Source organism: Rhipicephalus microplus, chromosome 7 (assembly GCF_043290135.1).
Source record: "Rhipicephalus microplus isolate Deutch F79 chromosome 7, USDA_Rmic, whole genome shotgun sequence".
NCBI classification, from domain to species: domain Eukaryota; kingdom Metazoa; phylum Arthropoda; class Arachnida; order Ixodida; family Ixodidae; genus Rhipicephalus; species Rhipicephalus microplus.
The window spans coordinates 53097246-53113751 of NC_134706.1; the positions used below are offsets into that span (position 1 = coordinate 53097246).

Here is a 16506-nt window from a genome sequence, read left to right on the forward strand (position 1 = left end):
TGCGTCGCACCTTAGAGGACGTTGAAAAGCAGTCCGAAAACTCTTTTATAAGGGTGAACAATCGTTTCTTTTGATATTCTGGGAGCCTATGGTTGACGGTAACTGATGCGTAGACGTTGCAGGTCTCTTGTGGAGTGGTTGGCGTTGTCACTAAACTGCATAGTTCAGTCGCCATGCAGAGCTCGTGGAAATAGGCGATAGCCATACCTTGCGCGATGTGCTGACATTCATTCCCAAAATTCGTAAGGAGGACAACTGAGCGGCCATTCCTTAAGTGAACAACACCCCTCACCACGCAAATTACCTTGTTTAAAAAGAGCTCTACGTTTCCATCCGCTAATCCTTCGTGGTCACAAAATGCCTTATTTTCAACAAGCACCATTACACTACAGCGTGTTGGCACTGTGACGTCATCATCAACAACGCGCAGAGCAGTAAGACGTCGCTTTTCCGATTCCTCCACCGACATAGCTTGTTCGGTCGAAAACGTTACACTGGATCTGCGCAGATTAATTAGGGCTCCATTGGCTTGCAGAAAATCCATTCCTAGTATAAGCTCCCTTGAACAGTCCGGCAGCACGATGAAGTCAGCAACGTAAGTAAAGCCTCTTATTTCGAGCCTTGAGGTGCATCTGCTGAGCGGTGTAATAGTGTGGCCACCTGCCGTGCGTATCTGTGCCCCACTCCATTTTGTCACAACCTTTTTCAGTTTCTTTGCCAATTTGTGACTCATTACCGAATAATCAGCGCCGGTGTCAACTAAAGCATTTAGCTCGTATCCTTCTATTTTCCACCGCAAATCTGAAGTAATCTTCGCACTGCTGCGCTTATCCTCTGTAAACATAGCATCGTCACCTTGAAACCGTAATGGAGGATCTTCGCAACTGTAGTTATCAGCGGCCTCACCTCCACAGGTCGCTTGCTTTAGTTTTCCTGGTGTGGGCTTGTAGAACGGTGCCCAGACCGTGCGGAAGAAGCACGTGGGCTGGGTGATCGGTAACGCCTGGGCGACGGCGATCTTGGCTGATGTTGGCGTGGAGTGAGTGGGCTCTGGCGCGCGGACAAGTACTCTTTGATCTCCGTTGGCCGTTCACCGTTTCGAGGGCATGGTGCGTACAACGGGAAGCCCCTTAATCCTGCCTGTCGGTAAGGGCAGAACCTATACAGGTGACCTGCTTCCCCACAATGGAAACACAAAGACCTACGCTCATGGTCACGCCAGATGTCACTTTTCCGGGGCCTTTGATCCACGTAGCGAGCTACACCACGGGCTCGTGGCAGGTAGGTAGCCGTCGGTTCCAGTGGACGAGGTGCGCTGCGTACCGTTTGTGGGCAAGGAGAGGCCATCGCAACTGCTGCATTGGTGTGCGCTGCGGGTTGTCTGAGTACTTCAGAGTATGTTGGGATGAGTTGGATCGGCTGTGGCACACGCTCCGCCTCACGTATCATCTGCCTCAGTTCATCTCGTACTACGTCGACGACAGACAGTGTTGCTGTAGTGTGAGGTGCTTGCAACTTGCTGAGCTCTTCCCTGATCACCGACCTGATGAGTTCTCGCAGGGCATCCATGTCACTTCGCTGGCGTCCAGAGAAGACATTGGCAGGTGCATAGTTTATGTCTCGATTTTACTGTTGAGCCCGCTGTTCTAGCGTTTTCTCCTTGGCTGTCGCTTCCGTACAAAACTCCGCAACTGTTCGTGGTGGGTTGCGGACGAGAACAGCGAATAGCTCTTGCTTCACCCCACGCATGAGGTGGCGCAGTTTCTTGTCTTCAGTCATATGGGAATCTGCGCGCTTGAACAGGCGGATCATGTCCTCGATATACATTGCGACACTTTCGTTGGTGAGTTGGTTCCTAGATTCGAGCGCAGCCTGCGCCTTTTCTTTACGATCCGCGCTAGCATAAGTCGCCAGAGCTTGTCGCCGAAATTCATCCCAGGTCGTAAAGGAGGTTTCATGGTTCTCATACCACGTCTTTGCGAAGTCCTCCAAAGCAAAGTATACGCGGCGGAGCTTCTCTCTTTCGTCCCAACCGTTCAAACGTGCCACTCTCTCAAAGAGGTTCTGCCAATCTTCTACGTCTTCATACGAGTCGCCATGAAATACTGGTGGCTGGTGAGGCTGATTTATCGCCACTTGGGCTGGTGTTACATGACTAGTCATGATGGCGGCGTCCATTGACTGAGTTCCCCTTGGCATGAAGTGGAGTGGACTGAATTCTGGTGAATCACCTCGAAGACGGCGACTGGTCCTCTGATGCACAGGTGTCGGCTCCGCAGGATCAACTCGCTGGTGGTCGGGGCTACGCTGTCTTGCGTTCGTAGGGCTTTGATTCATTACCCAACACTTCCACCAGAAATGTAACGATGTTGAAGGACACGGGGTGTAATAAAACGTATTTATGAAAGGGCGAACCTGTGCCCACAACTGAAAGGGACTATGGTCGTAGCACGTTACAGCAGAACACCAAAGATGTCTTCTTCTTCTGCTTCTTCAAGAAGAGTCCCAAGCACGTGGCGTGCATCAGCAGGGGCCAGCTGGGTTCTCGTGCTATCATCATCGTCTCTGCGCAACACTAGACGGCGCGCATGTATGTCCCAGTGCGCGTGGTGATGGGCGCGTTGTTTGAATGCAGGCACTATGTCGCGGCAATATTAGTAAAATTCTCCCATCACCATAATCCAGGGTCTACCCGACACGTCCCCGCTAACATGGGTGGCCGATACGCCAGGGACGTCGCAGCCAGACTCCTGCGGTAGCGTGGAGCGACTCCGGATGAAGGAAACAATGCTGAAAAGTTGGGGAAAACGAAAAACAAACAAGTTTACTGCCACATTGTACCACTTTATACAACATGGAATGTGAGAGTTCCGCAAACAACGAGCGTGGTGGATGAACCGTAAACGAAGGTTCAGTGCGACTTCCTGCACTTTGTAGCGTCGTTTCAAACCATGTCAGGCTCGATCCTACTTGATTGAAAAACCAATTGCACACATATCCCCACCCACCAGGGCATCAGCCAATAGCACACGGTCACCAAATAGTCATTGCACTCGCTGACGCAATGTTCCTCCGGTCCCCGTGCGCTCAGATTTGGGTGCACGTTAAAGAACCCCAAGTGGTCGAAATTTCCGGATTCTTTTACTACGGCGTCTCTCATAATCATATGGTGGTTTTGGGACGTTAAACCTCACGTATCAATCAATGTTCGCCCGGTCAGTTTCACGGAAGAGAGGGGGAGTGGGGTCCACCACGGGGAAAGTTGGCGGGCGTGTAGTTTATACTGCCGTCTCTCCCTCGAAGGCAGCAAAGTATTAACGCGATAGCGTTAGAGAGGTCGTGTCGCAAAAATTCCGCCGTCGGCGTCGGCACCCTTGGTTGTGGGCGAAAAATCGAGAAAGACGCAAATATAATTTTGGGTCCCGATGAGGATCAAACCCGGGCCGTTTGAGCGGCAAGCAGGTGTCCTACCACAAAGCCACGATGTTACTTGTAGCTGCTTCGAAAAAAAAAAAAACACTACATAAATGCCATGTAGTGGAAGGAGTCTCCTTAACGCATTTTTTTTTTCGACAGGTGTCGAGACGAAAACGAGCCCATCCGTCGATTCGTAGGCGTATTTGGGAGGCCATCATTCTACGTCGAAAAAGGCCGGGATAGTGCAGACATCACCGCTAAAAACACATATGAACTTTCAAACAGCTCTAAAAATAGATAACTATGTCCTTCTGGCGGAAAATATATATCATGTCTTTCCAGAGGCGTTGATCTAGCTAATAGCAAACGCTAGATATTGTGCTGCCATCTGTGAGGCATTTTGAGACTCTTTATGGCCGCAGACATGGCAAGCGCGCGGTGTGTATCTTGGAAGCCATGCGACTCTTGCTTTGCATCAAAAACCTGTATGTACGATTCGCGCGCGCGCTAGTACAATCTACTGCGTGTGCGTGCGTGTGCATGTGTGCGTGTGCGTGTGTGTGTGTGTGTGTGTGTGTGTGTGTGTGTGTGTGTGTGTGTGTGTGTGTGTGTGTGTGTGTGTGTGTGTGTGTGTGTGTGTGTGTGTGTGTGTGTGTGTGTGTGTGTGTGTGTGTGTGTGTGTGTGTGTGTGTGTGTGTGTGTGTGTGTGTGTGTGTGTGTGTGTGTGTGTGTGTGTGTGTGTGTGTGTGTGTGTGTGTGTGTGTGTGTGTGTGTGTGTGTGTGTGTGTGTGTGTGTGTGTGTGTGTGTGTGTGTGTGTGTGTGTGTGTGTGTGTGTGTGTGTGTGTGTGTGTGTGTGTGTGTGTATAAAACAAAACGTATTAATAAGTATGCACTTGGCGGTTTAAGGGCGTACTAGGGGCCGGATTTCGCTATCGCATTTAATTTTTAAAGGCGGATTGAAGCGTGCCCCAATTTTTAAGCGACTTATCGCTTTTGTCTCAACCTACGAAGTCGCTTGGCAGCGTAGCTTCCCCAAACAGGCCATTCTGGAGGAAATGCTTGTAGGAACGTTGGCTCGCAGTCCGTAGAAGTTGTGAGAAAGGCACTGGAATTTCAGGTAGTGGGAACGCTGCCCACATATGCTCCTCGTGGACAGCATGTCGATAAAGAACGAGAGTCACAACAATACATAAAACACAACGCTTGCTGGGAGACGACGCCCGGTAAGCGACGAAGTGCACGAAAAGCAAACGCAGGTGGCGACGCCAGCTTGGAAGTTCCCGCCCCGTCGCCATTACGTCACAGATTTTGACGGCATCTACTAAAGCCCACGCTGCTCTTAATCGCAAATGACGTGCGTTCCCTCCCGAGGTACGCAGAGACGGCGTACCGAGTTTCTCGAAATTTCCTTGAGCCATTGTGAGCAAAATATATATAAAATAAACTTCGAAATTCGTGATGTCGCCATTGGAGATTTTGGCGGATAAAAAGTAAAACTTCCGACATTTCTTTTTCATCAATGAAGAGTCGCTTATATACTGCCCGCTAGCGTACGTCCTGCAGGACCTCATGGAAGTGATAAAATCAATAACTCGATTGAAATTGACGACACTAAGTTAGCGGAGTACAATTTACTAGTCTATACTGCTTTCTTATTTCACTTTAGGGTCGCCTAAGGCTTGGAGAAAGCGCACTCACAATAGCGCAAGTACTATCATGAATGGAAACACAAACTGGTGGGAAGTCAAAGTAGGCAACGACTGTTTCGAGAATAGGCCTAAAAATTGGTTAGTTGACTGCAAATAAGGTATGAAGATATAGTTTTTAACAAAACAAGACGGGAACAATCGTCAGTAAGGCTAAAGCAACATGTCTCTGAAGCGAACGGAATACTTCGCCCCATTAAAGGAAGTTCAGTAAGGTAGACCGTCGGGTACTTTCGTCGCCAATCATACCAACATCTATGAACCTGTAATAACATATGTGAACGTGTACCAACATGTATTAACATGTGCCTACACGTGAAAAGGCTAAATATCTTTATCAAGAGGTTGTTTTACACTGGTCACCGACTAAGTATCTCAAGCCAGCAAAAAAATGTCTGCGAATGAGTAAATATCTGTTTATTCTCATATAATCGCTAGGAGTTATATGCCTTTTAATAATAAGTCGTTTCCCAGTCAGCGCGCCTACGTCGCGCCCTGTCTGTTCTTCAGTTGTTTATAGCCTGTTCAACAGGTCATAAACTTCTAGCCCGACATATTCAGATGACTTCAAGCCTGCATTTACAATAGTTTTTGTTATCCCTTATCTTGTTTTTCTTAGTACTTCGGAGAGCAATGTGCTGTGATCAGTACCGTTTCGCCTACCTGGTACTACTTCTAATTCAAATGGGTTCTTCATGCGGGCGAGAATGAAGATCTCAATGGGCTCTGTTATTGATTTCGCAGTTGCCCTCTCCTCGTCCTCCTCGTCCTTTGTTTTGATTGGAGTGGTGGATACGAAGCATACACACACCAGTGCTCAGAAAATAAACTGCACTCTTGAAAAATAGATGCCCACTTGCCGAAATGTTGCCTCCAGCACCCACCCGCTGTTTGAGAATTTCTCATCATGGGCTTCCGTTTTCCCCTTCTTGCCTCTCCATTGGATTGCTTTATACAGTCACCCTAAGTGAGCAGGCAGTAAAGCCAGAGAAATCAGCAAGTTGCCTGTTTGTTTCCTACTTACCTGCATAAATATTATGAGCAAGTCACAAATAAAAGCGCAATAAACAAATAAAACGCTACACACTTTGAAGGCGTAAACTGGCGCTGTGAATTTCAAAGCTCAGAAAAAGGAAAGTTTCTTGATCTGAGACGTTGTTACAAGACTGAATGATCAAACTGTAGGGGGAAAAAGGCAAGTTTACTGGCCCACTTATATGAACGTCGCCTAACCAATTAAACTGCTGGTTTTTTTTAAGATTGTTTTTCCTTTTCGCCTATATACGTAGCAACAGACATTTTTATATTTTACGTTTTCTGAAATTTTTGAGACTCGCTTCGCACGTATTTGGGCCCACAACTTGTTTCCCCTAGTCACTTTGACCATTAGGTAAAGATAACATATAAATAGAGAGATATCGATGAATTCAACATTCTGCGTAATAAACGTGCTATCGTATAATTTCATTTTGCAGGGTACATTTGCCTAGTATAATTTGTGGGAAGGCCTGACCACGTTGGCGAGCTACAACAAACCTCTAATTTTTTTGTTGCTAGGAATAACATAACCGAAGACAAAGTTGCACTGCAGCTCTAGCCTGAGATCTTATCATACTTTCTGCAGAAGCACAACATTATTGACCACAAGATGAATGGGTATTTATATATTTTAGTATATAATGGATACAATAAAACACATAAACTCACATCCTATAATATTATTTGTTTTGCCTGTGAATGACATGAATAATTTAAGGATGAGTAAATATTCAATTACACCTAAGTATTAAATAATTACAATACAGCGACTAATACGTATCATAACATTTACACTGCCAGTGAGAACTTGGGGCCTTGAAGATATGTGTAAATACCATGCCTTTACCGCCATTCAATGGTTGCATCTAAAAAAGGTTAAAACAAACATATTTCTTTTCAGACGGCGGCATATACGGAAAGAGCCTTGCACTTCTATTCTTGGATCTCAAGACTTCTAGTCTCTATTCAGACAAAAAGTACGACGCGGGCGTTGACATCGCGACCAAGCTTACGAATCATCTCTGGCTCGGAGGTAAGGCAAATGACGTGCCGCAGTGATTCCATGTAAGCTGGAATCGCTAGCACGTCATTTAAGCAATAGCACGTGGCCACCTGAGCAAAACCTCATGACGAAATCATTCGACGTTTTTCAACTAAATAGCAAACTTGCGTTGCACAAATGAAACGGCAACAACAAAGTATAGCACGTAATGTATAGCACGTATAGCATGTAATGGTTTACGAGTGTCGATAGTAAACAAGACTGAATATTTTTCAATTCTGGAACTGTTCAAGCTTGGCGAAACTCCATTGTCGAGCCGGGTTGACTCGCTCAGCGTGAATGCGCTATGTTAGGAGAGGTGTAGGTCAGCCTACAGCTATCCCAAGAAGTAAGTGTAGTATAGTATACCAAGGGGGCAGGAAAATGTGTGAGGGTGAGTACGAGGGATGCAAAGGTGAGGGGATGGAAAGAAGGAGGGAGATGTACTGAAGCATAGTAACGGCTTGTCTACTATGAAAGCAAAGAGTGGGAAATTATTGTGAGAAGAAAAAGGGAGAGAGTAGAGCACGACAAAGTATAGTATAATACGGCTAGGAGTGAAGATGAGGAGGGATGTGACGTTCAAGACGAAGGAAAGAAAGAGGGGAGAAGGCGTGGATTAATGATAGCCTTGATTATTTGCTCACATATAATTTGTCTGCAAGCTCGGCAAGAGTGTAAAGTTGGATGACCGAGATGCAGCAAAGGAAGGTGAGCGATGGCAGTCTCCTCTGTGACGGGCGTAAGGATTGTGCGAGTAGTGAGTGTTAGCTTCGAAGCAAATAGAGACTTGCTTCGAGTAATTTCTAATCAAACTCAAACAGTATAGGTCACATAATGTTTGTCACATTTATATGTCGCATCAATGGGCCTTTGCTTCGATTGAAGAAAAAGAGAAGAGGTCATGGTGCGGCCTCACTGGCGACTACCTGCCAGTAATGTACTTCCTCACAAGAGCAGGATTGGCCACCCTGGTGCAGTATTTGGTCACTACATCCCATAACTACAGCAATTAACCATTAGTCCTCAGTCCCCAGCGGTTACGAAGAACTATCCAAGGTGGCGGTCAGACCTGCAACGTAGCGGAGGGTGCTTAGATTCTCTGGGTCCGGGCAGCCCGCCATTGGAACCTGAACTTGGCTACCTTCAACGCTAGAACGCTATCTAGTGAGTCTAGTCTAGCTGTGCTATTCGAGGAATTAGAGGGTGTTCAGTGGTATATAATATGGCTCAGCGAAGTTAGGAGGACACGTGAGACTTATACAGTGCTGAAGAATGGGCACGTCCTATACTACCGTGGATTATTAGATAGAAAAGAACGAGGGGTGGGGCTTCTTATACACAAGAATATTGCTGGTAACATAGCGGAATACTATGACATCAGTGAGAGCGTGGTATGTATCATAAATAAATTTTAAAAAAAGGTACACGATGAAGGTGGTAAAGGACTACGTGCCTACATCGAGTCATGATAATCATTTGGTTGAACGTTTACATAGGAAGACGTAGATTCAGCCATTAATGAAGTAAAGTCACAATACACTATTCTGATGGGTGACTATAACACCAAAGTAGGCAAGAATCAGGCCGGAGATCATGATGGGGGGAATATGGCATCAGCTCTAGAAATGCCAGAGGGGAGTTTGAGTACAGCTCGCAGAACGTAATAATTTATGGATCTTAAATACCTTCTTCAGAAAATGGGCTAGCCGTAAGTAGACGTGACGCCGTCCTAATGGCAAAACTGAAAATGAAATAGACTTCATTCTGTGTGCACACCGAGGACTTGTACAGGATGTAAAAGTATAGTTGGCAAGATTGGATGCTGTGACCATCAAACGGTAAGAGCTCGTATTCAGCTAGATTAAAAAAAAGCAAACACAAAAACTGATACACAAGAAGACAATTAATGAACTAGAGGTGGGAGTGACAGTACAGGAATTCAGAGTTTCGTTTCAGAATAGATTCGAAGGACAAAACGAGGTAACCGACGTTACCGTTCACACAACGAACGATAACATTGCTAAAGTCATCAAAGAGTGTGAGTTATGTTTGGGCCAAGCGAAAAATGTCCAATCGGTAGAAGGCGCCTGACGAAAAGGGAAAGATATGAAAAGTGGCTGCGCAGACGAGCTACTAAGTCGTTCACCTCTGCACGTGCCTTTGCTGTCAAGCACCGTGAGTTTTTGTTCACCGCACCTAGCACTGGTGAGTCAACCGCACTGCAGAAGCGTTCTCACGGAGAGACAGTCTGGGAAACAAGTGATCCCTGGCACGACACCGCTCCTGACAGTATAATGTGGCGGTGTGCTCTCACAGCAAGTGTGGACAGGCGGCACAATCGTTTGTACTAACTCCAGACAACCAACCGGCTGTATAGCCAGGCTTCTGGTTGCGCGAAATTATTTTAAGCTGTACGTTGACGAAATAACGGAGTTCTTCTTTAGCTGGTTCTTGGAGGATGAGGATGGCAAAGTGTGGGAACGCAGACGTGGAGGCACGTCTCTGAGGAAAGGAGAGTTGTTTGCTGCATTGGTGGAGCATCGAGAAGGAGTGCGCCCCACGAAGCGGTGTCATATGAGACGGGAGGCATGAAATGGAGAGGAGGAGAGCTTAGTGCTCGAGGACAAGATCGGGAAACGTGGACAAAGGTCATGCTTGGCGCCAACTGTGATTCAGGGTTTGGTACTACATCGAGAAGTTGATGTCGATGTGTGCGGTATACTAAGGGCTCGGCAAGTAACGCCGACGTTAATACAGCCCGGTGCTTACTGTGCCGTCAATTTAGTGGCCACCCCGGCCTTTGATTGTGCCAGTGTATAAATAAACTGAAGTGTGCCAGGAATTGAGCAACCGGGCCTGTCCAGTCCTTGAACGTGGCGTCGTGGTCATCTGAACCATCGGGATTACCTCCATCACCCTAAACTTGACTGGCCCAGTTAGGTTTGGGATGCACAATTTTTTACAAATACATTTGAGATGGTCTCCAATATGGCTGGGACGTTTGGTATGTTGTGAGAAGGCAGCGTGCGCATGCCGGATGTCTACGATTATGACAAATATTTTTGTTTATCGCTGGCTATCTCATTTTCATTGCGCAGTCCCTGTCAAGAGGGCGTTGAATGTTCTCCTGTCTGTGCACACGGTGGACGACAAGGAACTACTTCGGGGAGCCATTACAACTATACATCGTCGAATGCCCGAAATGATCAACAAGATAGGTAATCATCCCAAAAACTAACATTGATTCTTTTTATTTTGTTGGCGCAAACGTGTTTTGCTTGATGTTCAAATTTCGGATTAAGAAACCAAAATCACGATGAATCTTTGTGCGGTCTACTTCAGAAGAGAGTTTCGAGTAGCTCCATGATAAGAAAAAAATGTCACCCAAGTGAAGGAATGCAACTGAAAGCCGCGAATAAAACATGCACTTTTTGTAAAGAAAGCTTGAGCAGAATAAGGGAACATCACCTCCTGGCAATATTTTCTTTTAAAAATTCGTATTAGAAAAATATTCAATTTATTTTACGCTTGATTTTCATTATTCGATGTCGCTTTGAACTTAGAATTTTGGTACGTGCTTAAAGAGAGCGAAATATATATATATCGCCTACACCGTGAAATCGCCAGTGAGTTCTTTGTTGTTGTTGTTGTTGTTGTTGTTGTTTGTTTGTTATTCCTTTACTGCGAGTGTTGTAGGCAAACTCCCTACTGACTCATAATGCACAGGGTTCGACGTCAGCAATAACGATGAGCTGCAGAAGATCGAAAACATGTACCGAGAGCTTGGCATCGAAGGACATCGATGGCAAGGGGATGGCATGACGAACTGCCTGTCTTACTTAAGACCGGCGGGCAGGATGAACAGCGTCGTCAAAAATCGCGACGCTGGAGAAGCGTCCGGATACATCGACAAAGCTTATCAGTGGACCATCGACATCTCGCAGCAACTACGGTTGTCACTCAGGTGCGAATTCAACTCTCTCTTCCCATCACATACACTGCTACATACTTGTCAGCCCAGAGACATTTAGAGGAGAAGCTTCTTATGGCGTCACCCAATCGTCCCATTATCGTTTGTGACCACCACTCGTCGAGTCTACTACCCGGCCATAAATGGCACTCCTTGTACTATAGAACAAATGCATGTACGCTGAGAAATGCAAAATCGTCCCACACTAGAGGGCTTTTTGTAGCAAAAGATAATATTAAAAGCTGAGTTTTATGAGACAGAATTTACGTCACACGTACGGAAGGAGAGAGAGAGAGAGAGAGAAACGATCGCGCCACTGCGATTGCGTGTTCTTCGGCAGCGCCGTGCGCCAGGGGGCGCTCTATAGTACAATATAACCGCCGTTACGGCGCGCGTGCGCGTTCAGAGGGTTGGCGGATGAAGAAGACTGCCGAACGGCGTGCGCGCAAGGCGGCGGCTGCTCGCGCTCGAAGAAGCGGCCCCGCAATGCAGGCGCGGGAGGTCGAAGCTATAACCGTGGATGTGCGCGGCGGCACCGCGAGGACCCTGCAGTACGATCGCAGAAGGGCGAATTGGCGCGGTAGCGGCGTACGGAACTAGCTTCACCGATACGCTGTCATTTTTTTTATCTTCTTTACATCCCATTTTACTTTCCCCAGTGCACGGTAGCAAACTGGAAATATTTTCTGGTTAACCTCCCTGCCTTTGGCGGAACCTTCTCTCTCGCTCTGTTCACACAGAGGCTGAGTCATGCTCCTCACTAGGGAATTTTTTAACAAGAAGAGCTTTCTTTGACAGATGGACCTGTGTTTGTGTTAAAATTTGACACAAATTTAACACGTCGGCCAACCTGCATGAGGCACCTACTACTCCTGACACATACGTATCGTGTTGCGTTTTCTACCTTTCTTCCGGACTCTCTACAAAAAGACACAGAGTAGCACAGGGAGAGCAAAGACAAGAAGAATAACATGCAAGAAGGCAGCGTTGTGGGTCTGAGCGCGTTCCCCTGGTGTCCTTACTAGCCCTAAGCTGTTCGTTATGACTATTCAACGCTGCAGAAAATACACCTTATGTTCGTCTAGCACTGGGCTACGTCATGACAGCATGCTTCATACCCGGAGACTAGCTTGTAACACCGATATCAAAATGCACGTGCAGGAAGCATAAGAGACAGAAACTGAGATACTCGTAGAATTGTGTTTGACGCAGCTGGATATTTTGGAGGTACTTTTGCTAAAAAACGCAAAAGTTATCCGGGAATACAGACAGAAGAATGCTAGTACTTCATTTTTTTTATTACTGGGTGCGGATGCTCGTAAATAATATTAAACTGTGCAGCATTTCTTGAGAAATCTCCCAGCGCAATGAAACTCCCAAGCCAAGAGTATCTCGAATCGACGGACACCAGTGAATTATTAAAAGGTGCATTTTATTTTGCCCACAGGTTTTGTTTGTGTCAGAAGTGTGTTGCATCAACTGCGCTTCTAGCCAGCAGCAGTTCGGCTTGAACGAGAATCTCGCGAACTAGAAAACACGCTTCATCCATCATCATGTAAAGGGGGGTTTATTGAAGGACTGAGCAAGCGGGTGGTAGCTCTAAAGGAACGCAGGCGAACCCAGATGACGGTGCTTGATCGCCGATCTCGTGCCTTCTTCTTGTGCTGATGATAGCTGACCTGATGGTATCAACGTCTTTCTTATTCACTACAATTACCCCCGGCGAAAAAGTTGAAGCCATCCTGGCGATCTAACACGTGGGGACAAGCGGGTCAAAATACGGCTTCAGACGGTTTACGTGAACGATATCACGTCCACGCCGACGACGGTCGCTCGGTGGCGTGAGGCGTTCAATGGCGTAGTTCACGGGTGAAGTACGCTCGACCACGCGGTAGGGACCATGATAATTGGAGAGTAGCTTGGGTGATACACCAGAGGCGCAGGGCGGTACATGAAGCCATACAAGTGCTCCAGGAACGAACGTTGGTGCAGAACGATGATCGTCGTCACGGATCTCCTTCTGGCGCTGTTGGTCGGATGTAGTAAGCCGCTTGGCTAGCTTGCGGCACTCTTCTGCGTAACGAGCGGCTTCGGAGACAGGCTTGTATTCGGAGGGATCTGGCGAGTATGGCAGTAAAGTGTCGATGGTGTGTGATGGTTCGCGACCGTACAGGAGAAAAAATGGGGAAAACCCGGTAGTGACTTGCGTAGCGGTGTTATACGCGTATGTCACAAATGGGAGAAAGAGGTCCCAGTTTGTTTGATCAGAAGCGACATGCGTAGCGAGCATGTCCCCCAGAGTGCGATTAAACCGCTCAGTCAAGCCGTTCGTCTGTGGGTGGTAGGCTGTACTCTTCCGGTGAACCATACGGCACTGTTGAAGAAGTGCTTGTATTACATCGGAGAGGAAAACACGCCCTCGGTTACTGAGGAGTTCTCGAGGAGGACCATGACGAAGCACAAAACGATTGAGTATGAAAGTTGCGACGTCTTGTGCTGCAGCTGTGGGGAGAGCAGCGGTTTCAGCGTACCGTGTTAGATGATCCACTGCCACGATAGCCCATCGGTTGCCTGCCGTTGTTAATGGTAGTGGTCCGTAGAGGTCAATTCCTACACAGTCGAATGGGTGGTCTGGGCATGGAAGTGGCTGCAATGAACCTGTTGCAGGATGTGGCGGGCTTTTCCGCCACTGACATTCGTGGCAGCCGCGAATGAACTGGCGGACGAAGGTAAACATTCCGCGCCAGTAATACCTTTTTCGTAGGCGCCCGTAGGTCTTGAAAACACCGGCGTGAGCACATTGCGGGTCGGAATGAAACGACGCGCAGATGGTAGAGCGCAACGTTCGGGGAATAACTAGTAGCCATTTCCTACCATCTGCTGAATAGTTGCGCCGGTACAAAAGGCCATCCCGAATACTGAAGTGCGGAGCCTGGCGGCGCAGGGTTCGAGTGGTTGGAAGTGTCGGTGCCTCGGATAACGCGTCAAGAAGCGAAGCGATCCATGGGTCATTGCGTTGTGCAGAAGAGATGGTATCCTCGTCAAGCGCTGACAACGTGTTGTCCGAGGAAACAGATGCGATGTCCGGGGATAGGGGAGATCGTGACAGTGCATCAGCATCGGCATGCTTGTGGCCGGAACGATATACCACGCGAATGTCATATTCTTGAAGCCGAAGAGCCCAACGGGCAAGACGACCTGATGGGTCCTTAAGCGACGATAACCAGCATAATGCGTGGTGGTCCGTTACTACATCAAAAGCACGGCCATAAAGGTATGGGCGGAACTTGACAAGCGCCAAAACGATCGCCAAGCATTCCTTCTCAGTGACGCTGTAGTTTGATTCAGCCTTGGTAAGAGTTCTGCTGGCGTAGGCGACGACATACTCGGCGAATCGAGGCTTGCGTTGCGCGAGAACCGCACCGAGGCCGACACCACTGGCGTCGGTGTGGACCTCAGTTGCTGCCGTAGGATCTTAGTGACGCAGTATTGGTGGCGAAGTGAGGAGACGACGAAGGGTACAGAAGGCTTGGTCACACTCAGAAGACCATGACGAAATATCAGTGGTGCTGCCTATAAGTTCGGTCAAAGGCGCAATGATAGAGGCGAAGTTGCGCACGAACCGGCGAAAGTAGGAGCATAACCCCACGAAGCTCCGTAACTGCTTCATAGTCGTTGGTTTGGGGAAGTTGGCGACAGCACGTAACTTAGCCGGGTCTGGAAGTATACCGTCCTTTGATACGACGTGCCCAAGAATCGTAAGTTGCCGAGCAGCGAAGTGACACTTCTTGAGGTTGAGTTGGAGCTGAGCATTCTTCAGGCACGTGAGGACGTGTTTGAGGCGCTTGAGATGTGTTCCAAAGTCTGGCGCAAAGACAACTATATCGTCGAGATAGCAGAGACAGATTTGCCATTTCAAACCCCGAAGAACCGAGTCCATCATGCGCTCGAAGGTGGCAGGCGCATTGCAGAGGCCGAAGGGCATGACATTAAACTCATACAGACCGTCCGGTGTCACGAAGGCTGTTTTTGGTCGATCGGCTTATTTCTTATTCACTACAATCATAATAATCTTAATATATTTATTTAGTAGGGCGCTGAAGAAAATTAAAATTTTATTTTGCCCAAAAAGTTAACATTCGAAGAGTGTTAAAAAGAAAACACCTATCTAAAGCACAACTCTGACTATAGCGTGTGCATGGTTTTTAATTATTACTGAATGATGTATGGGCTAGTGGCGACTATAGAGTATACACTAAATGATTGGTCAAGTGTTGCCTATATTGTCAATGCAAAACGTGGGGCGCCGTACGGTACAGGCGCATCAAGAGAACAACACAGGGGCACTACGTGCGTACTGCGCCTCACTTTTCACATTTCCAATAAACCGTTCTAACTAGCTCAATTGGATATTATGTTACCGAAATGTTGTTCATTCAATATATTAATAGCAGTGCTATCGTATACAGGTACAACATGCTGGGTTGAACAAAATTTCTGTTTGTTTCATTCCCGTTGTGTCGCAGGGGAAGCGTGGACGCCATAATCACGAACATGCCACACCGTCTGGCGAGCGTTCTCAAGGAGAGTGAGTTTCGGAACACGTTGCGGCCAGCCAACGCCTCGGACAACCCCTGGACTCGCTACGGGTGCCGCTACAACTGCGACCGGAAGCCGTTCATCTCGGACCACCTCCTAGGGGGCACTGGCGTGCCCGTTTAACAAAACCCGTGGAGTGTTCGGCAGTTTTACTGGACCAACTAGAGACATTATTCAGCCTTTTTCATATTCCTGTGCTGCCTTCTGCCGTTTTGGTAAGGGTCGGGACCACCGGTGTCACCACAACGAGAGCCTCCAGGATCGAGAGGCATTTCGTTACTTTCCTGCTAGGGGAAGGGTGCATGCGCAGTGGCACCGTGAAAGAGGTGTGTATTGGTATGGAAGTCCTCTGTAGTCAATTCACGGCAAGACATCGGCTTCGGAGGAAGCAGTCAAGCTTGGAGCCACACTGTTCGTAAACGCCTGAGGACAGGATGACAAATATTCATCACATGGTGGTGGCCTACAAGAACTTGGAGCCAAACTGTGTGTGTGCTGGTGCGTAATGTGAAGTGACGAGAACGCGACACCAAAGAAAACTGACTCTTTCTTTTACGCAAGGCCGGCGTTGCTTGGCGAGTACAGTAGCCTCGGAAGTTGCGGCTACTTTTGAAGTTTTCGAACGTTACAGACCTCGCATGTGACTGGTGATGAATGAATGACACTTGTGTTGGATCGTAGTCATATGAGGACCCCGCACAACACTACATAAAAGATAGTTCATGGGACA

The 16506-nt window shown here is 47.6% G+C and overlaps 1 protein-coding gene across 1 annotated transcript in view; it reads left to right on the plus strand.

The window, feature by feature from the left end:
- The window catches only part of LOC119179876 (uncharacterized), a 67807-nt gene extending 51301 nt beyond the window's left edge, over nt 1–16506 (plus strand). The window contains exons 13-16 of the mRNA XM_075870000.1: nt 7064–7195; nt 10306–10425; nt 10934–11171; nt 15704–16506. Of these exons, the coding sequence (XP_075726115.1) occupies nt 7064–7195; nt 10306–10425; nt 10934–11171; nt 15704–15899 (686 nt within the window). The 3' untranslated portion in view covers nt 15900–16506. The remainder of the gene's footprint in view (nt 1–7063; nt 7196–10305; nt 10426–10933; nt 11172–15703) is intronic.